We start from the raw sequence: 20,086 nt of genomic DNA on the forward strand, positions 1-20,086 counted from the left end.
TATCTTCTATTTAAGATCTGGGCTACTACAAGGCAAACGCATTCGTTCTTCAACCCGTCTATTGTCCAGCCAGGACCCTGCCCGACTTGCATATCGAGCAAGGATTGCCTCTCTTCGGACTCAGTATACCTCAAATCAGGTTTCCAACCTGGGGGTGAAAAGACGGCAACCACTAGCCAATAGACGCTGTCGAATTGCCTGCTTGTTTACAAGCCTAGGCAAGACGGTTCTCTGACCTGGCTATTTCTGCGGCTGTCCCACTAGAAATGGGCGCAGTTGGGAGACGAGAGTTTGGCGTGTAAGTCAATAACGATTTGTATATTGGTCTGAGCTGCTCAAGGGTTTCATAAATAACTGTTGGGTCTAGTTCTCAGATAGCCTAATAAGTTCGTCGTGCGGGGATCGAGAAGATCGAACAGCCTTAACTGTCTGCCTAGCCTAACCCGGTAGCAACTCTCAGGAAACTCTTGTACTGGAGAAAGAGAGCTCAGAGATGAGACCCATGAGATGAAATAGTTTCAACGTTGCCAACGTTGTGGCGGGTGTAACTTACAAGGGTTCTCGCTTATCTGTGGCCCATTGAAACACACGCTTGCACTGTTAAGGAGTAACCTGCCTACGGCGCTCCCCTACGTCTTCGCTTTACTTGGAGAAGGTGCCTCCCACCTTGAACCGCACGGACAATTGGCGCCTGCCAACCTTGAGAGGAAGTACCGATTCCCATGTAAGCGCCCCCTTCTTGTGCAGTATTCGATGTCGAATGCTTTCTTTTCGCTCATGTAATCTCTAATCTTCGGCATCGTGTCACGCATACAAGCCTTCCCACTACTCTCCAGGGGTTTCCGTACCAAAGAGACCTACATGGGGGGACAATTTTTGACTAGCTGGTAAGTATACATTTAAATGCCCCGTTGAAGGAAAGCCGCCCAACATTTCGCAGACTCCTTTACGGTCTTAACAACTTGAAGTGTTTTGTGCGCTTCGACAAACCAGAGATTCGCGCCCGTCGTCCCATCAGCTCTCCGTTCGGGTCTTGAGACGACTTTGTACCATATTTACACCACCAACATCGGTATTTTCTCCAACTTGGTCTATTACCTACCTAGGAGCAACCCATGCGAATGGTAGATTACCTGAGTAAATCGCTTCACCACCAGTACATCTCACACACGTCGCGCACTGCGGCCTACGCGTTCAAACGCATGACTAAAGCGTCAGGCACAACTGTTTAACGAAGACATGTCCGTTGGACGTTGAAATTCTCATGGAGGCATCTGAATTGTTTGTAACGGGCGGCGGTGGCCCAGCTGACGAGGATGCTATCTCTATCAACTCCACATTGGCGTCTGAACAAGATTCAGATGAGGAGTGGTTGGTTGAGGGTATACGTTATCAGATTCATGCAGACGGAAAAGATAAATATCTGGTGGAATGGACCGGATACCGCATCGAGCAAGCCACATGGGAGCCAGAAGAGAATGTGACGAGGGAGCTGCTTCAGGAATGGCGAGATACACAGAAGAGACAGGCTCGAGGGGAGGAGGAGCCGTTTGACATTGCCGCCTGGCAAGAAAGCGTTGACAAAGACCAGGCCGCCAAATACGAACGCCATCGGAAGCGAAATGTTCAACGGAAACGACAAGGCCAGCAACTCAAGTTATGGGAGGGTGAAACCACAGCAGATTACTATCTCAGCGACGAAGATGTTGGACAAGATGATTTCAATGCCGTATTACCACCTCCAAAGCCGGTGGAGTGGCAAGCCGATTCGGCCTTGTCCGATGAGAATGAGCCCAAGACGTCGCTAAAGCAAGTAACCGTAGAAAGACCTCATTCTCCTCGCAAACGGACCCCAGTGGCGGAGAGCGTCGGATCACCAACGCAAAAGAGCACTCCCGTGCACATTCCACAGCAACCTTCGCAATCATTTTCGGCTCCATCAACAGCGAACGGGCAACAAGGGACAGCAAAGCAGCGAGCGATGAACAAGCCTATCAAAAAAACAAGTGTTGATCGTACGCCTGCCACCACAGCGCCTTCACGGGGCATTCACAAAGCCAAGAAGACTGCCGTCAGTTCGAGGACCATGGCAAGATCACAACATAGTGGAAGTGGCATCAATGTGTTCGCTGCTGGAAAGCAAATCAGACAGCGTCGTCAGCTTGTGCATAATGTGGCGGATCCAACCAAAGATCCTAGCATGTTCGCGAGCCACCGTCTCAGGAGAAAGGTAGAATTGCAGAGCCGCGAGAAGGGGGACCAAGCGCCTGCTATCCTCCCAACCAAACTCTTCAGTATCAGCCGTGGCCCTCCTCCTGGCTCAAATCCAAGTACTTCGAGTGCGGCTCCTCGGTCCGCAAGTAAACGTTCCGTCGATGGGTTCGTGACGAGGTCGGCCAGCGAGTCCAGCGCCACGGCATCGGAGAAGACAGACTCGACACTCCCACCAAACCTGGAGCAACAACAGCCCACACGGCCAACGGTCAAGAAAAGGAAGTCTGTTCAGTTTGCAGACTTTCCGCTTGTCGATGAGCCAGAGTCTATGGAATTAGACAGCCCACCAGCCAGTCGCCCGAGAAGACTTCTATCGCCGCCGGTAGGCCCACAGCCCATTCAACCAGCTCAACCGCATCCGCAGCCTCAACAGCCCCAGCCCATCCTTCGCAAGCTGTCAATAGCAGAGTATCAGTCGAGAAGCCTGGGCCAGAGTATTGAGAAACATGTAATTCTGGGCCCATCGCAAACTAAGGACGTCGAGATGACGTTTGAAAACGTGAGAAACGACTCGGAGGTGTGGCACTCAGATTTTGTCGGCCAGGAAGCGTTGCACTTCACCAGAAGCTTTACTGCCCGTACTTTCGCCTTACAAAAAGGGACGGTCGTCGAACGAAACCTTTCAAACGGTAGCGTTAGACCAAAGATGGCGGATGACCAAGTCGCAATTGATAGAGCTGCCGAACGACTAAGGCTAGGATCTTTTGGGGTGGCCTGCTTCCATGATGAGTTTCTCGTCATCATATATCCCGCCAGATGTGAGGACTGGAAGAATGTCATGACCGAAATCGAAGCGACCAGCCCGGCAACCGTCGCACTGAAATATGTCATATTCAAGCCGCATCCAATCGCCACCAGGCCTTTGCCTGTACGGAAGGTCGCTTCTCCAAAGTCGACGGATCCGCGTGCCACAGTTTTGCAAGATTTACTCCGTCTTGACTACCACAGGCTTGTGCCGCCTGGAGTGCGAGATACACGCCACAACTTTTACCTGGCATTTCCTCCATCTAGAAAAACTTTGCTTGATGCTCTGAGCGAGTGGCTTCATGTCGAAAATCCTAAATGCAGAGTTTTTTCCACCAAGACTGCTGGCGACTGGTCTGCCTTCACCGATCCCAAGATTGTTGAACAAGGAGTTGTTATCGTCCACGAGGCAGCTGCTGATACTCTTCGACGGTTTCCTGGTCTGCTCAAGCTGCTTTTACACAACAAAAGCGCAGCTTACGTATTCTGGTGCATCGGCGAGTCTCTGCAGAAGTATCCCATGTACCCTTCCATCCGTTCTATGCACCATGGGACAGATCCAGGCATACTCGAGTTGACGAGATTTTTCCCTCATGGCAATGCGATATTGGTCACGCCAAGCTTCCTGGTCTCTGAGCCGCGTCGTGCCCTCCAACTATTCGAATGGTACAGGAGGACCTATCAGAAGCCCAATAACAACCAAAAGATCGTAGCAGCTGCAGGTATCTGCGAATATCTGCGAGAACTCGCATTCGATAGGTCCAACCAACGCAACGATTTGCTAGCTGAGGGTGATAGAACACGCCGACGACCAAACCCAGCGCGAGAAGAGACAGCATGCAAAGCGGGCCTCGGCCGGGAAGACTGTGCGGCTCGTTTCGAAACTTGGGCTATAGTCGATGATCTTCGACCGAGTCTTAGTACCAACATTATGCCTGACGAACAGCTTGAGCCCATCATCTTTGCCGATGGATGCATTGATGCGAACGACGAGCAAAGCTTAGTCAACTGGTTCGGTTATTGGTCGCAGACTCGCTTTGATCAATTCAGGAAGTTCCACGTCTTGGGCACCGATGACAGCTCTGACAATAGCCACTTCATCAAAGTGGACGATATTCCCATGTACCCCCCCGGTGCAGGACGGGACCCAGGGGCCGAAGCAGAAGTCGTTACCCATACATCAGACCCGGCCGAGAAAGCCCTAGACAGTCCACATCAACCTCAAAGCAATGGAAGTAAAAGACTCATGAGTCTGGCTGCTCAGTCCTTCATCAGCGAATTAATGACTATGTCAAAGACTTTTGAGGGTCCTAGGATCTGTCCATTTGGAAAGGTCTTCGGCTTTCCGGTTTCTTACTTCGAAGACATTGCTGATACGGCCGACTCTTTTGGAGACTTCCATCGAGAGTTCGCGACATTCGAGCGGTGGTTGAATTTCTCCTGGCCGTTCTTCTCAATCTACCAGCCAAACTACGGAGCTCCGGAAGAAGTAGGCCGTGGCCCAACAGTATTTAACACTTACTTTGCATTCTTCTATACCTCCTATGGAGATTCCCAGAGCCAACAGTATGGGCGCCATCCTTGGCTCGCGATTTGGCGAGTTCATGCACCGCACCTGAAGTGGAAAGGGACAGAGCTTCTAATCTGGGACATCGCGGCCAAAGAGCGATATCCAACAGGAAGCCAGCTTTACGAGTCGCACCTCGTCCCGGCCCAACAGCATCTGGTCCAGTTGGTACGAGAAAAAAGCAAAAAGAAGCACCGTGGTCTCCCTCTGCTGCAGGTCTGGTTCGGAGGCTTTGAACCAGAGCCTACTAAGTACACCTTGCCGATTGATGTCACTCTTACCAATCTGGAAGCAATGGTTATGGATACCAAAAAGCACCTGCCCGCATTGGAGAACCTTCTTCCCGTCAGAGGTTTTCAAAGAGTCTATCCCGGTGCCCCGCCTGCTGCGAAAGAATCTCATACTACGAATAAGATGGAAGTTGACCCGATTGGACGTCATCAGAACCACGGCAGCGACAGCAAGATCATCTTCCATCCACCCCAAGCCTACAAACCAACCCGCCCGAGTAAATGCGAGAACTTGTTCTACAAGTGGGCGATGAGCCTCAACAGAAAGGACCCCCATAGGAAGGCGTATCCCTACTCTTTTCCGCCTACCGTAGAGTGGTATAGTGAGCAGCAGATAGCCGAGAACCGCCACTTTGAACACATCAATGTTTCTTCTTGGCAGCGGGTTTTCGAGCTTGTCAGAATACCCACAGACGACATGAGGAAGGACAGGCCCGAAGCGCGAGAGGAGGGTAAGCAGTAAAGGGAATCTCTTCTGACAGGGAATGCATGCATACACATGGCACGGGATGGGTAATGAAATCATGGCACGACAAACGCTTGCCAGATAGGCAAACATTTGTAAGATTGAGATTGAATTTGTACGAATACTGCACATTTGTGACAGAATAGCATTAGATAATGTCCGAGGCATAAACGGCTTGGTATCTGGAACAGACGAATCGACGACAGAGAATAGCTATGTGTGCAACTAGCAGGTTTCTAGGGCTGCAATCCGTTGCACTTGCACCGTAGTCACCTTTCCATGCATTATGATGGGTCGATAAGCCTTCATGACGGCCGATATAGATGAAAGCAAATCATTCAGTCCCGTACTGATCATTCATTGATATGATACACGCCCATGTCATTATACAATCGTTCCCTGAGATACAGCCCTCGAGCCAAGCAGCTCTTCCCCCATCATCTTAAATCTTGAAAACACATCATCTTGCCGAGGCAGGGAAGTTCCTTGTGCTAAGCAACACCCCCTTCACCCTCCTGATATTATCCCTAGCCTTCTTGATCTCGTCCTCTGGCTCGTTCTTGCGCGGGCCCCCGTATAGTGAGTAGCTTCCCACATAATCCTGGGGGCTCGGGTACGCGAGCTGCACGAGGTCATCCTTGAGCACGTCCATCTTGGACTTCAGGTCGGCGAGGTCCTCGGCGTCAGAGACGACGGTGTTCTTGAGCCAATCGACGGAACCCTTCAACTCTACGAGTCTTCCCGCTTGCTTCTCGCTCGCCGACTTGTTCCTGTCGTCCTTGCCGGCTGCCGCCCCGAAACCGCCCTCGCCCAGCCTCGGTGTCGAGGGGATCGAGGTCTGCGTGCCGATGTCGCGGTGGAAGAGCTCGGTGGGGTCGTCAGCGCTGTCGCTGCTTGCATCGTCTTTTAACAGTTCCACGGAGGTGGGCTTCTTGGCGGGTATCTCGGAGACGGTGCCCTCGAGCTTCTCAATAATCTTGGATAGGTTCTGAGAGGTTGTCTCGTGGAGGTCGTAACGCGCTTCTGTAAGGTTCTCAACCATGGGCGCCACGAGGTACTTGCTCGTGCCATAGAGGAGGGTAGAGATGCCGGCGAAGGCGTAAAGGGTGTTGAAGATTCCGTTGGCGGTGATTAGGGGTGGCGGACGGGTGGGTTTCGTGAGGAACTCGGGATATGTGATTACGGGGGGGTTGTCTGTCTGTTGGGGGAGGGAGATTTCGTTCTGTGGCGTTGTTGTCGCTTGTGGTTCGGCTGCCGCCGTCGTCATCCGTGTTGACGATGCCGGTGCTTGTTGTGTTGGAGTGATCTGGCGTGCGTGGTCAGTCACGAGAACGCAAGTAGCGTTCGAGGCGGGCGAGCATACTTCTTGTTCTTGCGCCGGCTCAGATGCCGAGCTTCCAAGCAGCTGTTCTATTTCTTGGGCAGAGAGGCCCTTGGACAAGAGAAATGCCACTTTTGCTTCTCTTGGGGCATCCTTGATCTCGTCGTCGTGCAAGAACTTGCGGGCTACTTCGAGGTTGTCCTCGCTGGCGGGCGAGTCTTCCTTAGCATCCTGAGCTGCTTGTTCGGGCTGCGGCTCCAGTTCGGTATCAGTCTTCTGGTCGCGCTGCCACGCTGGAATGCCCGGTGCGCCGTTGCTATCGTCGGAGTCGCTCATATCTGCAGCTACGATGCGGGGAGGCTTCCCGGTCGCTTTCTTCTCAAAGGATTGGCAGCGATTTCAAGACTGGCGCAATATCTCTCGGAAGTTGGGCCGGCTGCATAGTCCGGTGGCGGGTGTTGATAATCGGTGATTCGGCACCTATGACCACATGCCTCGGCTGGAGACAGCGGAAACGGAGAGGCTGGAGCCTGGACCTAGGACGTTCTTGACGGCGTGTTGTGGTGGGTAAAACGGCATCCAATGGGGTCTGGTTTACAACGGTATACCTAATGCCGGTGCGAATCGAATGCAGCGTGCTCTGAGGTGACGGGGGGCGGGGCCACCATTCATGCACGGAGCCCATGGTGACCACCATAACGGGGCTCCGTTTTCGACATCCGGTGCTTCAGCGGACTTCAGTGCCTGTTGGAGAGGTGAAGCTTGCCTCGTGCTGAACCTAACCAAGGTGAAGGAAAAGCGCAGTCTTCGCAAGGCTGGATATTGGTAGCATCTCATTGAGACTGTCTCGACTGTTCAATCGGTGTCTCCCGCCTCAACCCAAGCATCCCAGGTCCTGTTTCAGCAACAAGCCCCCTAAATCAGAGCCATCCGATTCGCTCTCTTCGTGGTCACCGACGATCTCTGACCACCATTCGCTCGACCGGCAGGCGCTGCTTCACCGACATACCCCAGACGCTGGAAGCACTCTGGGCTCACTCGCTCACTCAACCAGGATTAAGGTAAGATTCTACCGGGTCAATTGCCCGTCGGGAAACACGTTCAGGGTGGACTCGCTAAACGGGACAGGACGCAGAACGAGCACACGCGCAAGACATTGCTGGCGTTGAGGAAAGACGCAAGAGAGCGACGCGCTGGAGGCAACGAGATCCAATCGCTCCCAAAGTCTCAGTTCAGGGGGTCATTTTTTTCTGCCCGGCTTGGCTTGGCTACAGCCACCGCGTCCCAGAACCTTGCCGTGCTTGGATCCAGTTGAGGCGATAGGCCACCAAGGGGATTATCCCACTTGCCGTTGAGCGTGTCCACGTCTTTTTGCTGCGGCTAGCCGTCGTCTATTCCCCCCAAAGGTATCAGCCGGTAAGCCAATTCCCATCGCAGATGCGACCTTTCTTTTATCTCTAGCTTCTCAATTCCTTTCTGCTGCATCTCATCCACCCTCTCCATGTCATATCCCCTCAATCGTATACCAGCATTGCACCGGATACCTTTGCCAAGTCAAGTGAGGCGAGCAACAACAACTGGTTGCAACCTGACATCCCTGGGAAGAACGGACTGGATCGGCTCTGTGCATGTCACAAGTTCAATTTGGTTCAGCCAGAGAAGGTTGAAAGTAGCCCGGTCGAGATCCGAAAGCCAGAAGGAGAGAGGGGAGAAAAAAGCACCTGCACGTGTGTGCGATTCATTAAAAAAGGCGTAAAACCTACCTTGGCTTTAACTTGCATCTCGGCCTGCTACATGCCTTACCTCATCTCCCGTATCTAGGCATCAGATTCCTTAGCAGCAGTGCCACCTTACCTTTCCCCTTCCTTGTCCAGCCCCCCGAGCTTACCTTAATTCAACCTCCCACGTCTAATCTTGAAGGGAAAAAAACCCCGCCGTCATCCCAAAATACCCCAACCTTTTTCCCTCCCAAGACATCATCGAGCACGCAAACTGCACACGTGGATTAAACTCTCGCGTTATTGCTGCCAAGGCAAACTGCGAGAGCCGCGCACCCACACCCCACGATGGCTTCCCGACCGCGCCGTTCAGCGGCCAAGAAGGCTCAAGAGCAAATCACTGACTGGGCCGACAGCGAGCGAAACAGCAGCATGTCTACTCGTGCTCGCCGCTCAGAGGGCCGCACCTCGGGCGTCTCCCGCGGTCCACCTTCATCACCAGGAAGTGAGCACCTGAACCTGACCGTCAAAGTGCCCGCGAACAAGCTGCGTGAGGCTACTGGCAGGGGAAGAAATTCAACGGGAAACAGCATTTCGGTCAACAGCCGGGCTTCGTTCGGGGGCAGCGAAATTGTTGCCGGCAGACGCAATCGCGGTCCCAAGAAGAGCTATGTTGTTGAATCCGACAGCGACGAGGAGGATGAGGACGAAGAAGACGAGGAGATGGAGGAACCCAATGATGAGGATGGCGATGATGACGACATGGATGTCGACGCTGAGGGTGAAGAGGAAGACGCCGATGGCGACGTTGACATGGACACCCCTGCCGCTTCCACCATCAAGATCCAACTGCCCAAAGCCGGCAAAGTTACGCCTCGGCGGCCAGCAGCGGCAAGGGTTATTGAGGACGATGATGACGATGAGGAGGAACTCAGTGAAATCGAAGTCAGTGACCCCGAGAACACGATGAACATGAGCATCGATGTCGGAGGTGCCGGCGATGATGATGATGAGGACGACGACGAGGATGATGATGAGGACGAGGAGGAAGATGCCGAAGGCGAAGAGGAGGATGCTGAGGGCGAAGAAGAAGAAATTGAAGTCGCCGATGAGACTCAGGTGCAAGGTGCCGATGGCGAGGAAGAGCTCGACAGCGAGGGTGAGGATGGCAGTCGCGAGGGGACGCCCGACTTGTCCAAGATGACGAGGAGGCAGCGTGCCCGATTCGAGGACGAGCCTCAGCAGTACATGAAACTATCAGATGGTAGGGCTCGCAACAACTCTCTACAATGTGTGGAAAGACAGAAGCTAACGACGATGTCACAACAGAAGTCCAAGCAAAGAAGGTATTCACGGCGGAAGAGCTGTCCATGAGACGATTGGAAATGGCTCGCCGTCGCCGAAACTTGTCTGACAAGCGCAACGAAGAAGTCAAGGCAAGTAGCTTGCGGTCTTTCAATTTGTGTTAGGGGCGAGTTGCTGACTATCATTATAGATGGAGACTATCAACAAGCTCTTAAAGAAGCAGGCACCCAAGACCAAGGGCAAAGGCCACGGCGCCGGTGATGAAACGCCCAGCAATGGGCCGCCGAAGCCCGACGTCGCTTTTGTCCGCTGGGTGAACTCCAAGAAAGGCAGCGTGGTGGCAGTGCCTGGAGAGATGCTTGAAGGACCGGCGGGCAAGGTGTTTGTTCCTGGGGGGCTGAAGTCTGGTAAGATGGTGGAGGAAGTTGTGTAGAGAGGCCGTCGATTTATTGACTGCTTTCCACTCCGACCTCATCGACCATGGCCACGGGGATTAGAGAAAAGGCACGGGAAATATGAAGACGCAAAACCAATGAGAAGAGGGTACACCTCTCGAGGAGCGGCGCTGGGCGAAGTTTGATATCGTTTTGTAGCACACAAGTCAGCTAAAGCTGATATTTGATTATCGGGTCTAGAAATTTCATTTAATGGCATAAACGGTACTAATCGTTTTGATGCCGTGTGTTTGTTGGGTTGAGACCAACCAGGCGCGGCTGCTTGCCGTAAAACAAGACCTTGCCTACGAATTTCTAATTTAAACAAATCAATGTGCCTCGGAGTTGGCCGGGCTCTGTTGTCGATTCCATGCCAGCACCTCGACAGATGGTTTGTGGGCTGATGCGACGCGCTCCGACGATCCTCACCACATTTTGCCCCCCAGGAGACCATGAGCAGTGTTTGCTTAGGTAATCAAGCCTAGCGTCAACACCGTGGACCCTGCAGAGGGGCGGGGTGTGAGGGCGTCAGGTGGTCCCCACCCAGGTCTTCCCAATAGAGTTGAACCTTTGTTGGATCGATCCAAGCCTTTCTCCGCATTTTTTATGCAGTCGTAGGCAGTCAGTCTGGTGCTTGGTTGGTCAACTGGTACTCGGGGACATCAGCCAAGGTTACCAACGCCGAGGGCTGGGTGAGAAAAAGGCAGGGAAGAAGAGCGTTGATGGCTGGGCGGCGAAAGCTGAGGCAACCATTGATAAAGCGTTGGCCGAAGGACGGAGAACATCGTGTTCGAAGCCGTGCCCGTCGAACATTCCCATCTTGTATCCGGATGGATACGCTGCCTGAGGGCTTGTAGCTTTACTGCCGATATGTGCGAGTGGTGCGATGCCGGCGCATGGTTTCAGCGGTTGCGGACACTCGCTTGAAGGAGAAAAGGCAAGATTTGGCAGGAGGACGAGCAGATCTCGGGGGGACAGACGTTTTGGCTGGTAGCGAGAATTTCGCGGCGTTGTAAATGAAATGGCTGCCTCGCTCGCGAGAACACTTCACGTCATCTCTTTAGGTCGCAGTTAGAGTTGAGCTCCCCCTCCCTCTCCTGCCAGCATCTTACACCTCCGCGGTTACAAGAGGTGCAGGAAAGGGTACTTCTGTATATATTCAGGTACAAGACGGAGATGAAGTATCATCCTCGCCAAATTCGTCCCTTACTGGGCCAAGGCCTCTTCCCCCAGGCTTTGCCTAGGACCAACCAGACCCCGGATCTGCGCCTGCAAGAAGCCGAGCGGGGGGAGGAACCTAATGGATGGCAGCATGAGGAGGAGGAGGGAGCAGGCAATCAAGCAAACCTGTTCTGCAGCTCGCCAGAAACAACAAGAAAGCGTCTCTCAGTCACATCCAGCACCCCCTGCAGTCCGCGCTTGTCTGGCCGGGTATCGTCTGTGCAAGGCTGCGACAACCCACTGGGCAAGTGACAGGCTTCTAGCTCTCCGGGCGTCCCCAAGCACCGAAGGATCTTGCTCAAATTCAAGGTCAAGGGGCGAGCGACATGCCCAGGCACGTCAGCTGGGTACATAAACCCGAGATGGCTTTCCTGAGCCTGGGCTCGGATCCGAATACCGCAGGAGGTCACTTGAAGGGCAAACCTTGCAGACGGGTCTCGTGGACTACCTATTCCTCCCATCACCCCACTTTCCTATCGTGCAATACAACACTGTGAAGGCGCCTATGCTACCTGGCTCACGGAGAGAACCGCAAATCCCACTTAAGTACTCACTGCCATACAGCTCTTGCCCTCTCCAAAAACTGCTGGCTTGCTGGGACTTTGACACAAATGCGTTCGGGAACCTAGACTAATTAGAGTACACTAGTAAAAGTTCAATTCACTGACAGGGCACAGGCTCAGGCGCAGCCGCCGTGGGCATATCCTAACTGCGACATTAGTGACGGTCCAAGGAACCCTGCCCTCCTCCAGAAGAAAAAAGTAAGAAAAAAAAAACTATGGTCCTGGCGGCTTGTGCTTCCCATGAGCCTACCACCCAGTAGTCGCAGAAAAAGAAGTCAGGATTGCCCTTTTGTTTTTTTTGCCCTTGCCATCATGCATTGGACCCTTGACCTCACCTACTGTCGTCACCGATACTAGAGTCGCTTCACCCTCATGAGCCATGGCGCCTCCTTCGCCTGTTGAATCGTCCCCAGCAGCTGTGGCAGATGCCACCACTGTTGCATCCATGCCCAGCCAAGATCATCCTCTTCCCGGCGACGACACCGCTCGGCCATCTGCTCAAGGTGAGAGAAAGACGCTAAGCTTGCTTTGTCACATATGCCCTTCTCTGCTTTGCCTCTTTCACGCCCTTTGGCCGACCAACTAGTCTGGCATTTCCTCCTCCCTCCTACTTCTCTGCCTCCGCCTCTATCCATCATACAAGGGGGAAAAAAGGTTCTGGACCGGCTTGGCTCGCCCGCCGACACTCCATTACACGATGCCTGAAAGTGGCACGCATTACACGACCCTCCTTATTACTCACACCCTGGAGCTATGCATTGCATGACCGATGGATGTTGCACAAAGTACAGACCATCTACATGACAGGATTATAAACTGACCGTCCAGCCCCCTTGAAAGCCACCATCAGGCCACCCACGGCCGCGGCCACACCCCCAGACCTAGGCCCAGACCCAGACCCAGATGCAGAAACCGGCGCGCTCCCTCGCCCGCACCACCAGCTCACCCCGCACGCGACTGCGACTGCTACTGCTACTCCAGCTTCGGCTACGCCCACGGCTACCCTGTCCGGTGCTTCACTTGCACATCGTATAAAGTCAACGCCGCCCTCCCTCGCCTCGCCCGCCATGCCTCCTGTCCCCCCCTCTGCGCCTTCGGCCAATCCCCCGCCAAATACACACCCGCACCCCTCCCCGTCGGCCTCCAAGATGCTCTTCTCAGAGATCTACAAGTCCCCACGCTCTCCGCTATCCAAATTCCGCCTGTCCATGTCCCAGCAGCCTCTCACCCTGGACCTGCCCGACTACGATCCTGACCTGCTCAGCAAGGACAAGGTCAAGCAGAAAGAAGCTGTCAAGAAGTACCTTACCGCCAAGGTCCGCAACGATTGGGAGTTCGTCTGGCCGCCAGTCGTCTCTCCACCCCAAAACAGCGAGGCAGTACCCGCCGTCGATGCGCCCGAACAAGAAGTCGTAGAGAAGGAGCTGGACACTTCCAAACCAAAAGCCGAGGCGGCGGCAGCGACATCACAAGATGAAGTCGTCGAGACAGTAGACAGCGACGAGGGCGAGGAGGAAGACCTTTCTGACGGCGACGCCGAGTCTGTCTACAGCACTGTCTCAGAAGATCCGGCGCGCTTCAAGCCCCGTGTGGAATGGGTGTCTGACTTGTCCGACGAGGAGCCTCCACTGTCACTCTCTCCCTTCCGCTTCGATAGCCCCGATGCAATTGGCGCAGCGGTGAGGGCGTCTGTGGCGGAGAAACGTGCGCGACGAAGGCGAGCCATTCGCGAGGAGATGGAATGGAATGAAGGGCTGGCCTGCTTCGAAGCAAGGCGCAATGCCTGGACAGGCGCAAGAACAGTGCGCGTTCGCACAAAGCCCGTTTCCCCCGTGGCGACATTCTCCCCTCTCTCCCCGCGCCGCCTCTTCTTCCGCTCCTCGATGTCCCACCCCCCTGCAGGCTCTGGCTCACCGTCGTCGCCTGCCCATTCCCTGCAACAGCGACCCAGTAATGAAGCCTCGGCTGTCGTGTCGGACGGCTCTGAGCTTTCCAAGGACCCGTCCAAGGAACTCACCACCCAGAAGTCCAAGGAGTCTGCAAAATCCACGGCATCTCCTACGTCGATGACATACCCCATCGAGACCATCATTCCTGTCCCTGCGCCACTACTCCCGCCTGCAAACCCAATGCGCGCTTCCATCACTCCCTCGGTCTACATCTCCCTGTACGAGAAAGTAATAGTGCACGCCCTCACACCATCGTGTCCTGTCAATCTGTCAGACATGATCCGGGCTTGTGTGATGGGTTGGAAGCGGGACGGCGAATGGCCTCCGAAGCCCTCGGCCGCCGAGCCCGGTCTCGTAGCCGTGCGGCGGAGGAAGAAGTCGCTGGCGGACGGCCAGGGCCAGAATGCCACTCGTAGGATGAGCTTCGGCTTCTTGGGCAGGGGTGAAAAGGCAGAGACACAGGATGAGGCCGGTGCCGGGAAGGGCATTAGGAAGAGTCTTCAGAGAGTTCTCGGCATCGGAAATCATCATCCTGCCTCGGCTACACCTTCCAATGGGAACGGGAATAATGGCACGGCGGCTGGGAAAGACACTGCAGTTGCCTAGGCTATCTCTATGAAGACCATGATTATTATGAAGGGAATTAATAAGGTTACGAACTGGCATCAGGAATGTTAGGCGGGCTAACGGCCCATCGAGAAAGAGGAGGATGAGCAATGAAGGTCTTTATCAAGGTCACGGGATGGGCTACGCAGGACGGGAAAGTGGTTCATGCGACACTGATACCCCCATATGATATTGAAAGGTAGTAGTAATGGCGGCATCCAATATCAATGAACACGGTTCACTTGGTGTGTAATGTGGTATCTCGTCATCATGATTCTGTAACATGTGAAACTCCATCAGTTGATATATCTTTACTTTGACCGCGGTCATGGAAGGGATATAGATCTTCGTGGAAGACAGCGTTGTTTGGACAGGTCCACGTTATACTGCTTCGGCAACTCTACCTTAACTTCCCTCTCGCTATTACTCTAGCAAGAGAGGCAAAGGGAGGCATGTTCCGTATGTGCTCGGGCTAGTTACCAAGGGGGCACACTTCAATCTTCGCGCCAAAACTAGCTTTTTTTTTCAAAGGTTAAGAAGAAGGTATTACGGCAGTTCATGTCGGCAGCTTGATAGCTTGGGTTTCTTAATCAACTCGTGGCGGTAGGGCCCGCAGTCTGGACTTTTTTGTAGTTCCCGGCCGGACCTGCGAGGGGGACATTGGGGTAGGCGGGAATTCCACCGTACGTGGTTGTGTAATGGATTCCACCTTCTTTGCTGGAGTCAGATTACGGTCTGCCAATGCTTTGGTCTGAGTTGGTGATAATACAGTATAATATGACTGCAGGGGGTCCTCGCCTTGGGAACAACCTCATCCTGACGTCGATCCGGTTGACTCTCGGGAAGTCTTTAGAGGAGCGGGGTCATCTATTTTGAACTCGAAAAGTTGAGGTTGCTGCGTGGCATGCCACATACCAGCAGCAAGAAAACATACGACAGAACATGCTTCATCGTCAGTCCTTTTTGTTTCTTCAGAGCTGTGTTCCACAAAGATGAAAGACGGCATGGGAGTATGGGGAAGTGCAATGAGAGCCCTGATCCAGGGCATGCGACCAATCTCAAGCAATTTGGCGGCAGTGAGAGTGATCAATGCCCACACTAGAACTGTTCTGAATATCCCCTCTTTGTGCCAGTTGAGCCGTTGCCGTTTGTCTCTCCTGTGTGGGTTTCGGGGTAATGACATGTATAGGCCTGTTACCGCCGTTTGTTCCTCGTCGTGGGATTTCATATAGAGCACACGTTAGGTAACTTGTGCGGCCTTGAGTTGCTTTGGGCATTTCATTAGTTAAATACACTAGGGAAGTCTAACGACACTGAACATGTCGATAGCTCTCGCAGGGGATAGTCAAGCGAGAGCATCAAAAATAAGGACAAGATCCTAGATATAGATATGGTGCATCTGCAATGTTTGCTGGCAAAGTCCCGTTCGACGTTCAAATAATACAGCATTAAGTCTGGTCATGTGTCGACCTCCTCGGGATGTGCCGCCTATACATCATTTTCACCAAAGAACCTAGCCAATCTGATGACACACAGTTAACGAAAGAAGCGCCCCGAGACCAACCTTTACGGAGGATTGTGTATAATATGCCAGGTCGGCGGGGTCACCGTAGTGGTCAATATCGTTCCTCGGCGCCAACAACTATTCCAGAGGCAAAAATGTCTAATAAGCAGGGTGGTAACATTATCATTTTAGTTATCAACTCTGGAGCTGAGTGAGCATTGTATCTTTTGAGATCAGACTGTAAGATTATGTACGGGCAGAGTCTATGGCCAAAGATGGTCAGTGATACTGGTCCATCTCAGCAGGCCTTCGTCTCGACAAAGCGGGCTACCCGCTTCCGGAAGGCTGTACGAGTGCCAATCACGGTTCAGCTCGTGGAAAAAGGGCGCAATGGGTTATCATTATGCGAGAGTCTTGCCCCTCCGGAGGGCGCATAGCCCTCTTTCCGTCGGCAACATATGGTACGTCACCGACGACGCAGATGTTGGGCTCCACCTCCGTCAACATTTCGAAAGGATGGCCTTAGAACCGGTCCAGCCGATTCCCCAGAGACAGTCCCTCGTTCATCGACGTATTGGGAGGAGCATGGAAACGTCAGGCTCGGTGGGAAATGTTCCGGGACGAGTCAAGAGCCCGTCTACTTGGGCCCAGACATCGAAAACCGCCCAAGCCAGATTCTCGCCTTTCGTCAAGGAACGCCAAACCATTTACTTACAAGAAACGAGAGTGGTTAAATACCATGCGGCCCGTTTCAGATGTTCCACCCAACGGTGCTGACCATGGCTGCAAAATGTTCGCCCGCTCGTACAAGGGCACAAGAAGACAGTCGATGTGCCTTACCAACCCGAGCTCCGCGGGGCCATCGCCGTGTATCAAGGAAGGCAACTAGTAAAAACAAAACGCCGCCGAGTAGCTTCTTTCCCAAAGGGACACTCTCCGTCGGCTTGGAACTAGAAGCCAGGTAACCAACGCCACAGGATTTTCATGAAGTCTTGGTCTGATACCCTTCCATCATCTCAAAGTTTTGGCACCCATCCCAGATAACAAAAGAGGACGGTCAGTTATTAGTAATATACAAGCTCCTCAGCGGTCGTAGATGCCTCCCGCCAGGAAAGCAGAGCATAGTTGATCATCCCACTAGAACAGAAGAGACCGCTCTCGCCGAAGAGCTGGCAGCTTTCTTTCAGTTCAATAGCGTTTGGAACGTCCCGACTGGAATTGGTTGTGCCGGACTTGGAAGGAATATAGCCGTTGGAGATTCATTCTTAATTGTGTTGCAACCCATATCAAATTTGGTTTGGATGGTTTACCAACGATATAAAAGATGAGATTGACTAGGCAAAGGAATAATGAACAAAGTCTGATGGGACGGTGGCCTTTTCTACGCAGTTCCCTTACATGAACCAGGAAACATGAATTCACTTGCGACAGGGAGACAACGGCTGAAGAAATAAGGAGATTCTCTCAACTACAAGAGGAATTAAGTAGATTTCTTGGTACACAGCTCACAAAAGAGACTTCATTGAGCTAAGAAACCTCCACGTTCCATCGTTCCTCTTCTATACACAGGCTCAACGCCCCCGGCTCTCGACGCAATTTGGTATGTTCGTCGCGAGTCGCTTAGTTCTGCTCCAGCTCCGCCAGAATCTTCTCACCCTTCTCCTTGGCCGAGGCGAAGTCACCGACCATGTAGAAGGCGTTTTCGGGAAGACCGTCACCCTCACCTCTGAGGATGGCCTTGAAGGAGTTGATGGTCTCCTTCAAGTCAACGAGAACACCCTCGATACCAGTGAAGACGTGGGCGACGGTGAAAGGCTGGGACAGGAAACGCTGGATCTTACGGGCACGCTCGACGGTAAGCTTGTCAGCCTCAGAAAGTTCGTCCATACCCAGAATGGCAATGATATCCTGGAGGGACTTGTACTCCTGGAGAATCTGCTGGACGCGGGTGGCGGTGTCGTAGTGGTCCTGGCCGACAATACGGGGGTCGAGCATACGGGACTTGGAGTCAAGAGGGTCGACGGCGGGGTAGATACCCAACTCGGAGATACCACGGGACAACACAGTGGTGGCGTCCAAGTGGGCGAAGGTGGTGGCAGGGGCAGGATCAGTCAAATCGTCAGCAGGGACGTAGACGGCCTGGACGGAAGTGATGGAACCCTTCTTGGTGGTGGTAATACGCTCCTGCATCATACCCATGTCGACGGCGAGGGTGGGCTGGTAACCGACGGCAGAGGGAATACGACCCAGAAGGGCAGACACCTCGGAACCGGCCTGAGTGAAACGGAAAATGTTGTCAATGAAGAGCAACACTGGTCCAAGTTAGCTACAAGATTCGGAACGCCGACAGACGGATTCGCAACTCACCATCCTGTCCCTCCTCGTCACGGAAGTACTCGGCAATGGTCAGACCAGTCAGGGCAACACGGGCACGGGCACCTGGGGGCTCGTTCATCTGACCGAAGACCAAGGCGACCTTAGACTCGCCATCAAGCTGAATGACGGAAGTCTCCTGCATCTCGTGGTACAGATCGTTACCCTCACGGGTACGCTCACCGACACCAGTGAAGACGGAGTAACCACCGTGGGCCTTGGCGATGTTGTTAATCAGCTCCTGAATGAAGACAGTCTTGCCGACACCGGCACCACCGAAGAGACCAATCTTTCCACCACGAGCGTAGGGGGCGAGGAGATCGACGACCTTAATACCGGTGACGAGAATCTCGGCGGTGGTGGACTGGTCGATGAACTCGGGGGCATCGGCGTGAATGGGGAGTCTCTTGTTGGTCTTGATGGGGCCACGCTCGTCAATGGGGTCACCAGTGACGTTGATGATACGGCCCAGAGTCTCGGGGCCGACGGGGATGGTGATGGGAGCACCAGTGTCCTTGGCGGCACGGCCACGGACAAGACCCTCGGTACCTAGAAGAGAGTGAGACGGAGCACGGTAAAAACTTTTTCAGGCTGGAGTACGAACCGTCCATAGCAATGCAGCGGACGACATTCTCACCCAGATGTTGCTGCGAGGATGTGTTAGATGAAACCAAACTTTTGCAGTGGGTATTTTCGTAGCCGTCAAGGTACGTACCGCGACCTCAAGAACCAGCTTCTGGTCGTTGTTCGTCGTCTCGAGGGCGTTCAGAATGGCAGGGAGCTTGGCGGTGTCGAACTTGACTGCATCGACGTGTCAGTAACCATGTTCCCTCGATGGAGGCGAACCCCTTGAAGGGTTTTCTCGGTGTTTACGAACCGTCGACGACGGCACCAATGACCTGTAGGTTTGTTGTTGTCAGTAACCGACATCGCCCTCGGGTCAACGGAAGGGATGAGGAAGCCATCACTAACCTGGTAGATCTTTCCATCACCGACACCGGCAGTGCTGGCGAATCTGCTGCTCGCAGGGAAGGTGGAAGGTCTGATGGCGCGGCGGGAAGCGGTCGCCGCGAAAGAAGGGCGAGCCGCCCGGGCGAAGGAGGAAATGCCGCTGCGAAGGGTCGGTTAGCTCAATTGGGGCCAATTGAACGCGAGACGGTTCAATAATTCGTTCAGGCAGACGGTACCAACCTCTTGAACATCTTGACAGATGAATAAGGGCGACTTCGGATGGGAGTGGAGAGGTGATGGTTGAAAGTTGGAGGAGGACTTAGGAGGAAGTGAGCAGTTTTGCTCGGAATCTACGCTTCGTCGGTTAGAGCTTTGCTCGGGGGCATCACGTGATCGGATATCGAGTAGGAAAAATTACCTCGCCGCGCTAGTCTCGATTTGGTCGGGCTCCTCCCTCCGGGATACACCGGGTCCACGTCGGGTTCAATTGGAGACCGGGAGCTTCGCTCAGGAAATGACTGGAAACTTTTTTCTGGCTGGCTCGACACTGCCCAAGTAATAACGAAGAGATTCCACTTGGCGTGGGGACTGTGGGTGAATGCTGCAAATGTTGGGGCCCTCTGGCCTTTCCCTCACTTTCCAGGCAGGCACAACCAAGAGTGAAAGCGCCCCCCAGGTGCCAGCGCTTGGAGTGCCTACGTGTCCCCGATCCCCCCGGTGATGACCGCCATGCCTGTCTGAACTGTGCCAACTTTACACGTCTCAGTCCCTTCTCTCCGAACATCGCCATGTCCGTCCGA

General features: G+C 53.6%; 5 protein-coding genes across 5 annotated transcripts; 3 read left to right on the forward strand and 2 right to left on the reverse strand.

Annotated features, from left to right (window-relative positions):
* Positions 1–1,264: 1,264 nt before the first annotated feature.
* On the forward strand, positions 1,265–5,338 carry EsH8_II_001065 (uncharacterized protein; the record flags this gene model as incomplete). Its single annotated transcript, XM_083264363.1, has 1 exon — positions 1,265–5,338. The coding sequence occupies one exon, from the start codon at positions 1,265–1,267 to the stop codon at positions 5,336–5,338; it is 4,074 nt and encodes a 1,357-aa protein (XP_083121685.1).
* A 463-nt stretch (positions 5,339–5,801) lies between these two features.
* EsH8_II_001066 (peroxisomal membrane anchor protein conserved region-domain-containing protein) lies at positions 5,802–6,998 on the reverse strand (the record flags this gene model as incomplete). Its single annotated transcript, XM_083264364.1, has 2 exons — positions 5,802–6,647; positions 6,705–6,998. 2 exons carry the CDS (start codon positions 6,996–6,998, stop codon positions 5,802–5,804), a joined length of 1,140 nt encoding a protein of 379 aa, XP_083121686.1.
* Positions 6,999–8,812: 1,814 nt separating this feature from the next.
* Positions 8,813–10,118, forward strand: EsH8_II_001067 (PAPA-1-like conserved region-domain-containing protein; the record flags this gene model as incomplete). Its single annotated transcript, XM_083264365.1, has 3 exons — positions 8,813–9,644; positions 9,710–9,816; positions 9,876–10,118. 3 exons carry the CDS (start codon positions 8,813–8,815, stop codon positions 10,116–10,118), a joined length of 1,182 nt encoding a protein of 393 aa, XP_083121687.1.
* Positions 10,119–12,970: 2,852 nt separating this feature from the next.
* On the forward strand, positions 12,971–14,458 carry EsH8_II_001068 (DUF4050 domain-containing protein; the record flags this gene model as incomplete). The annotated part of the gene is made up of 1 exon (XM_083264366.1): positions 12,971–14,458. One exon carries the CDS (start codon positions 12,971–12,973, stop codon positions 14,456–14,458), a length of 1,488 nt encoding a protein of 495 aa, XP_083121688.1.
* Positions 14,459–17,582: 3,124 nt separating this feature from the next.
* EsH8_II_001069 (F1F0 ATP synthase subunit beta) lies at positions 17,583–19,537 on the reverse strand (the record flags this gene model as incomplete). The annotated part of the gene is made up of 7 exons (XM_083264367.1): positions 17,583–18,274; positions 18,330–18,884; positions 18,940–18,982; positions 19,051–19,136; positions 19,213–19,234; positions 19,308–19,446; positions 19,527–19,537. The coding sequence occupies 7 exons, from the start codon at positions 19,535–19,537 to the stop codon at positions 17,583–17,585; spliced, it is 1,548 nt and encodes a 515-aa protein (XP_083121689.1).
* Positions 19,538–20,086: the final 549 nt, after the last annotated feature.

This window comes from Colletotrichum jinshuiense, chromosome 2, assembly GCF_051148585.1.
Source record: "Colletotrichum jinshuiense chromosome 2, complete sequence".
Taxonomy (NCBI): Eukaryota; Fungi; Ascomycota; class Sordariomycetes; order Glomerellales; family Glomerellaceae; genus Colletotrichum; species Colletotrichum jinshuiense.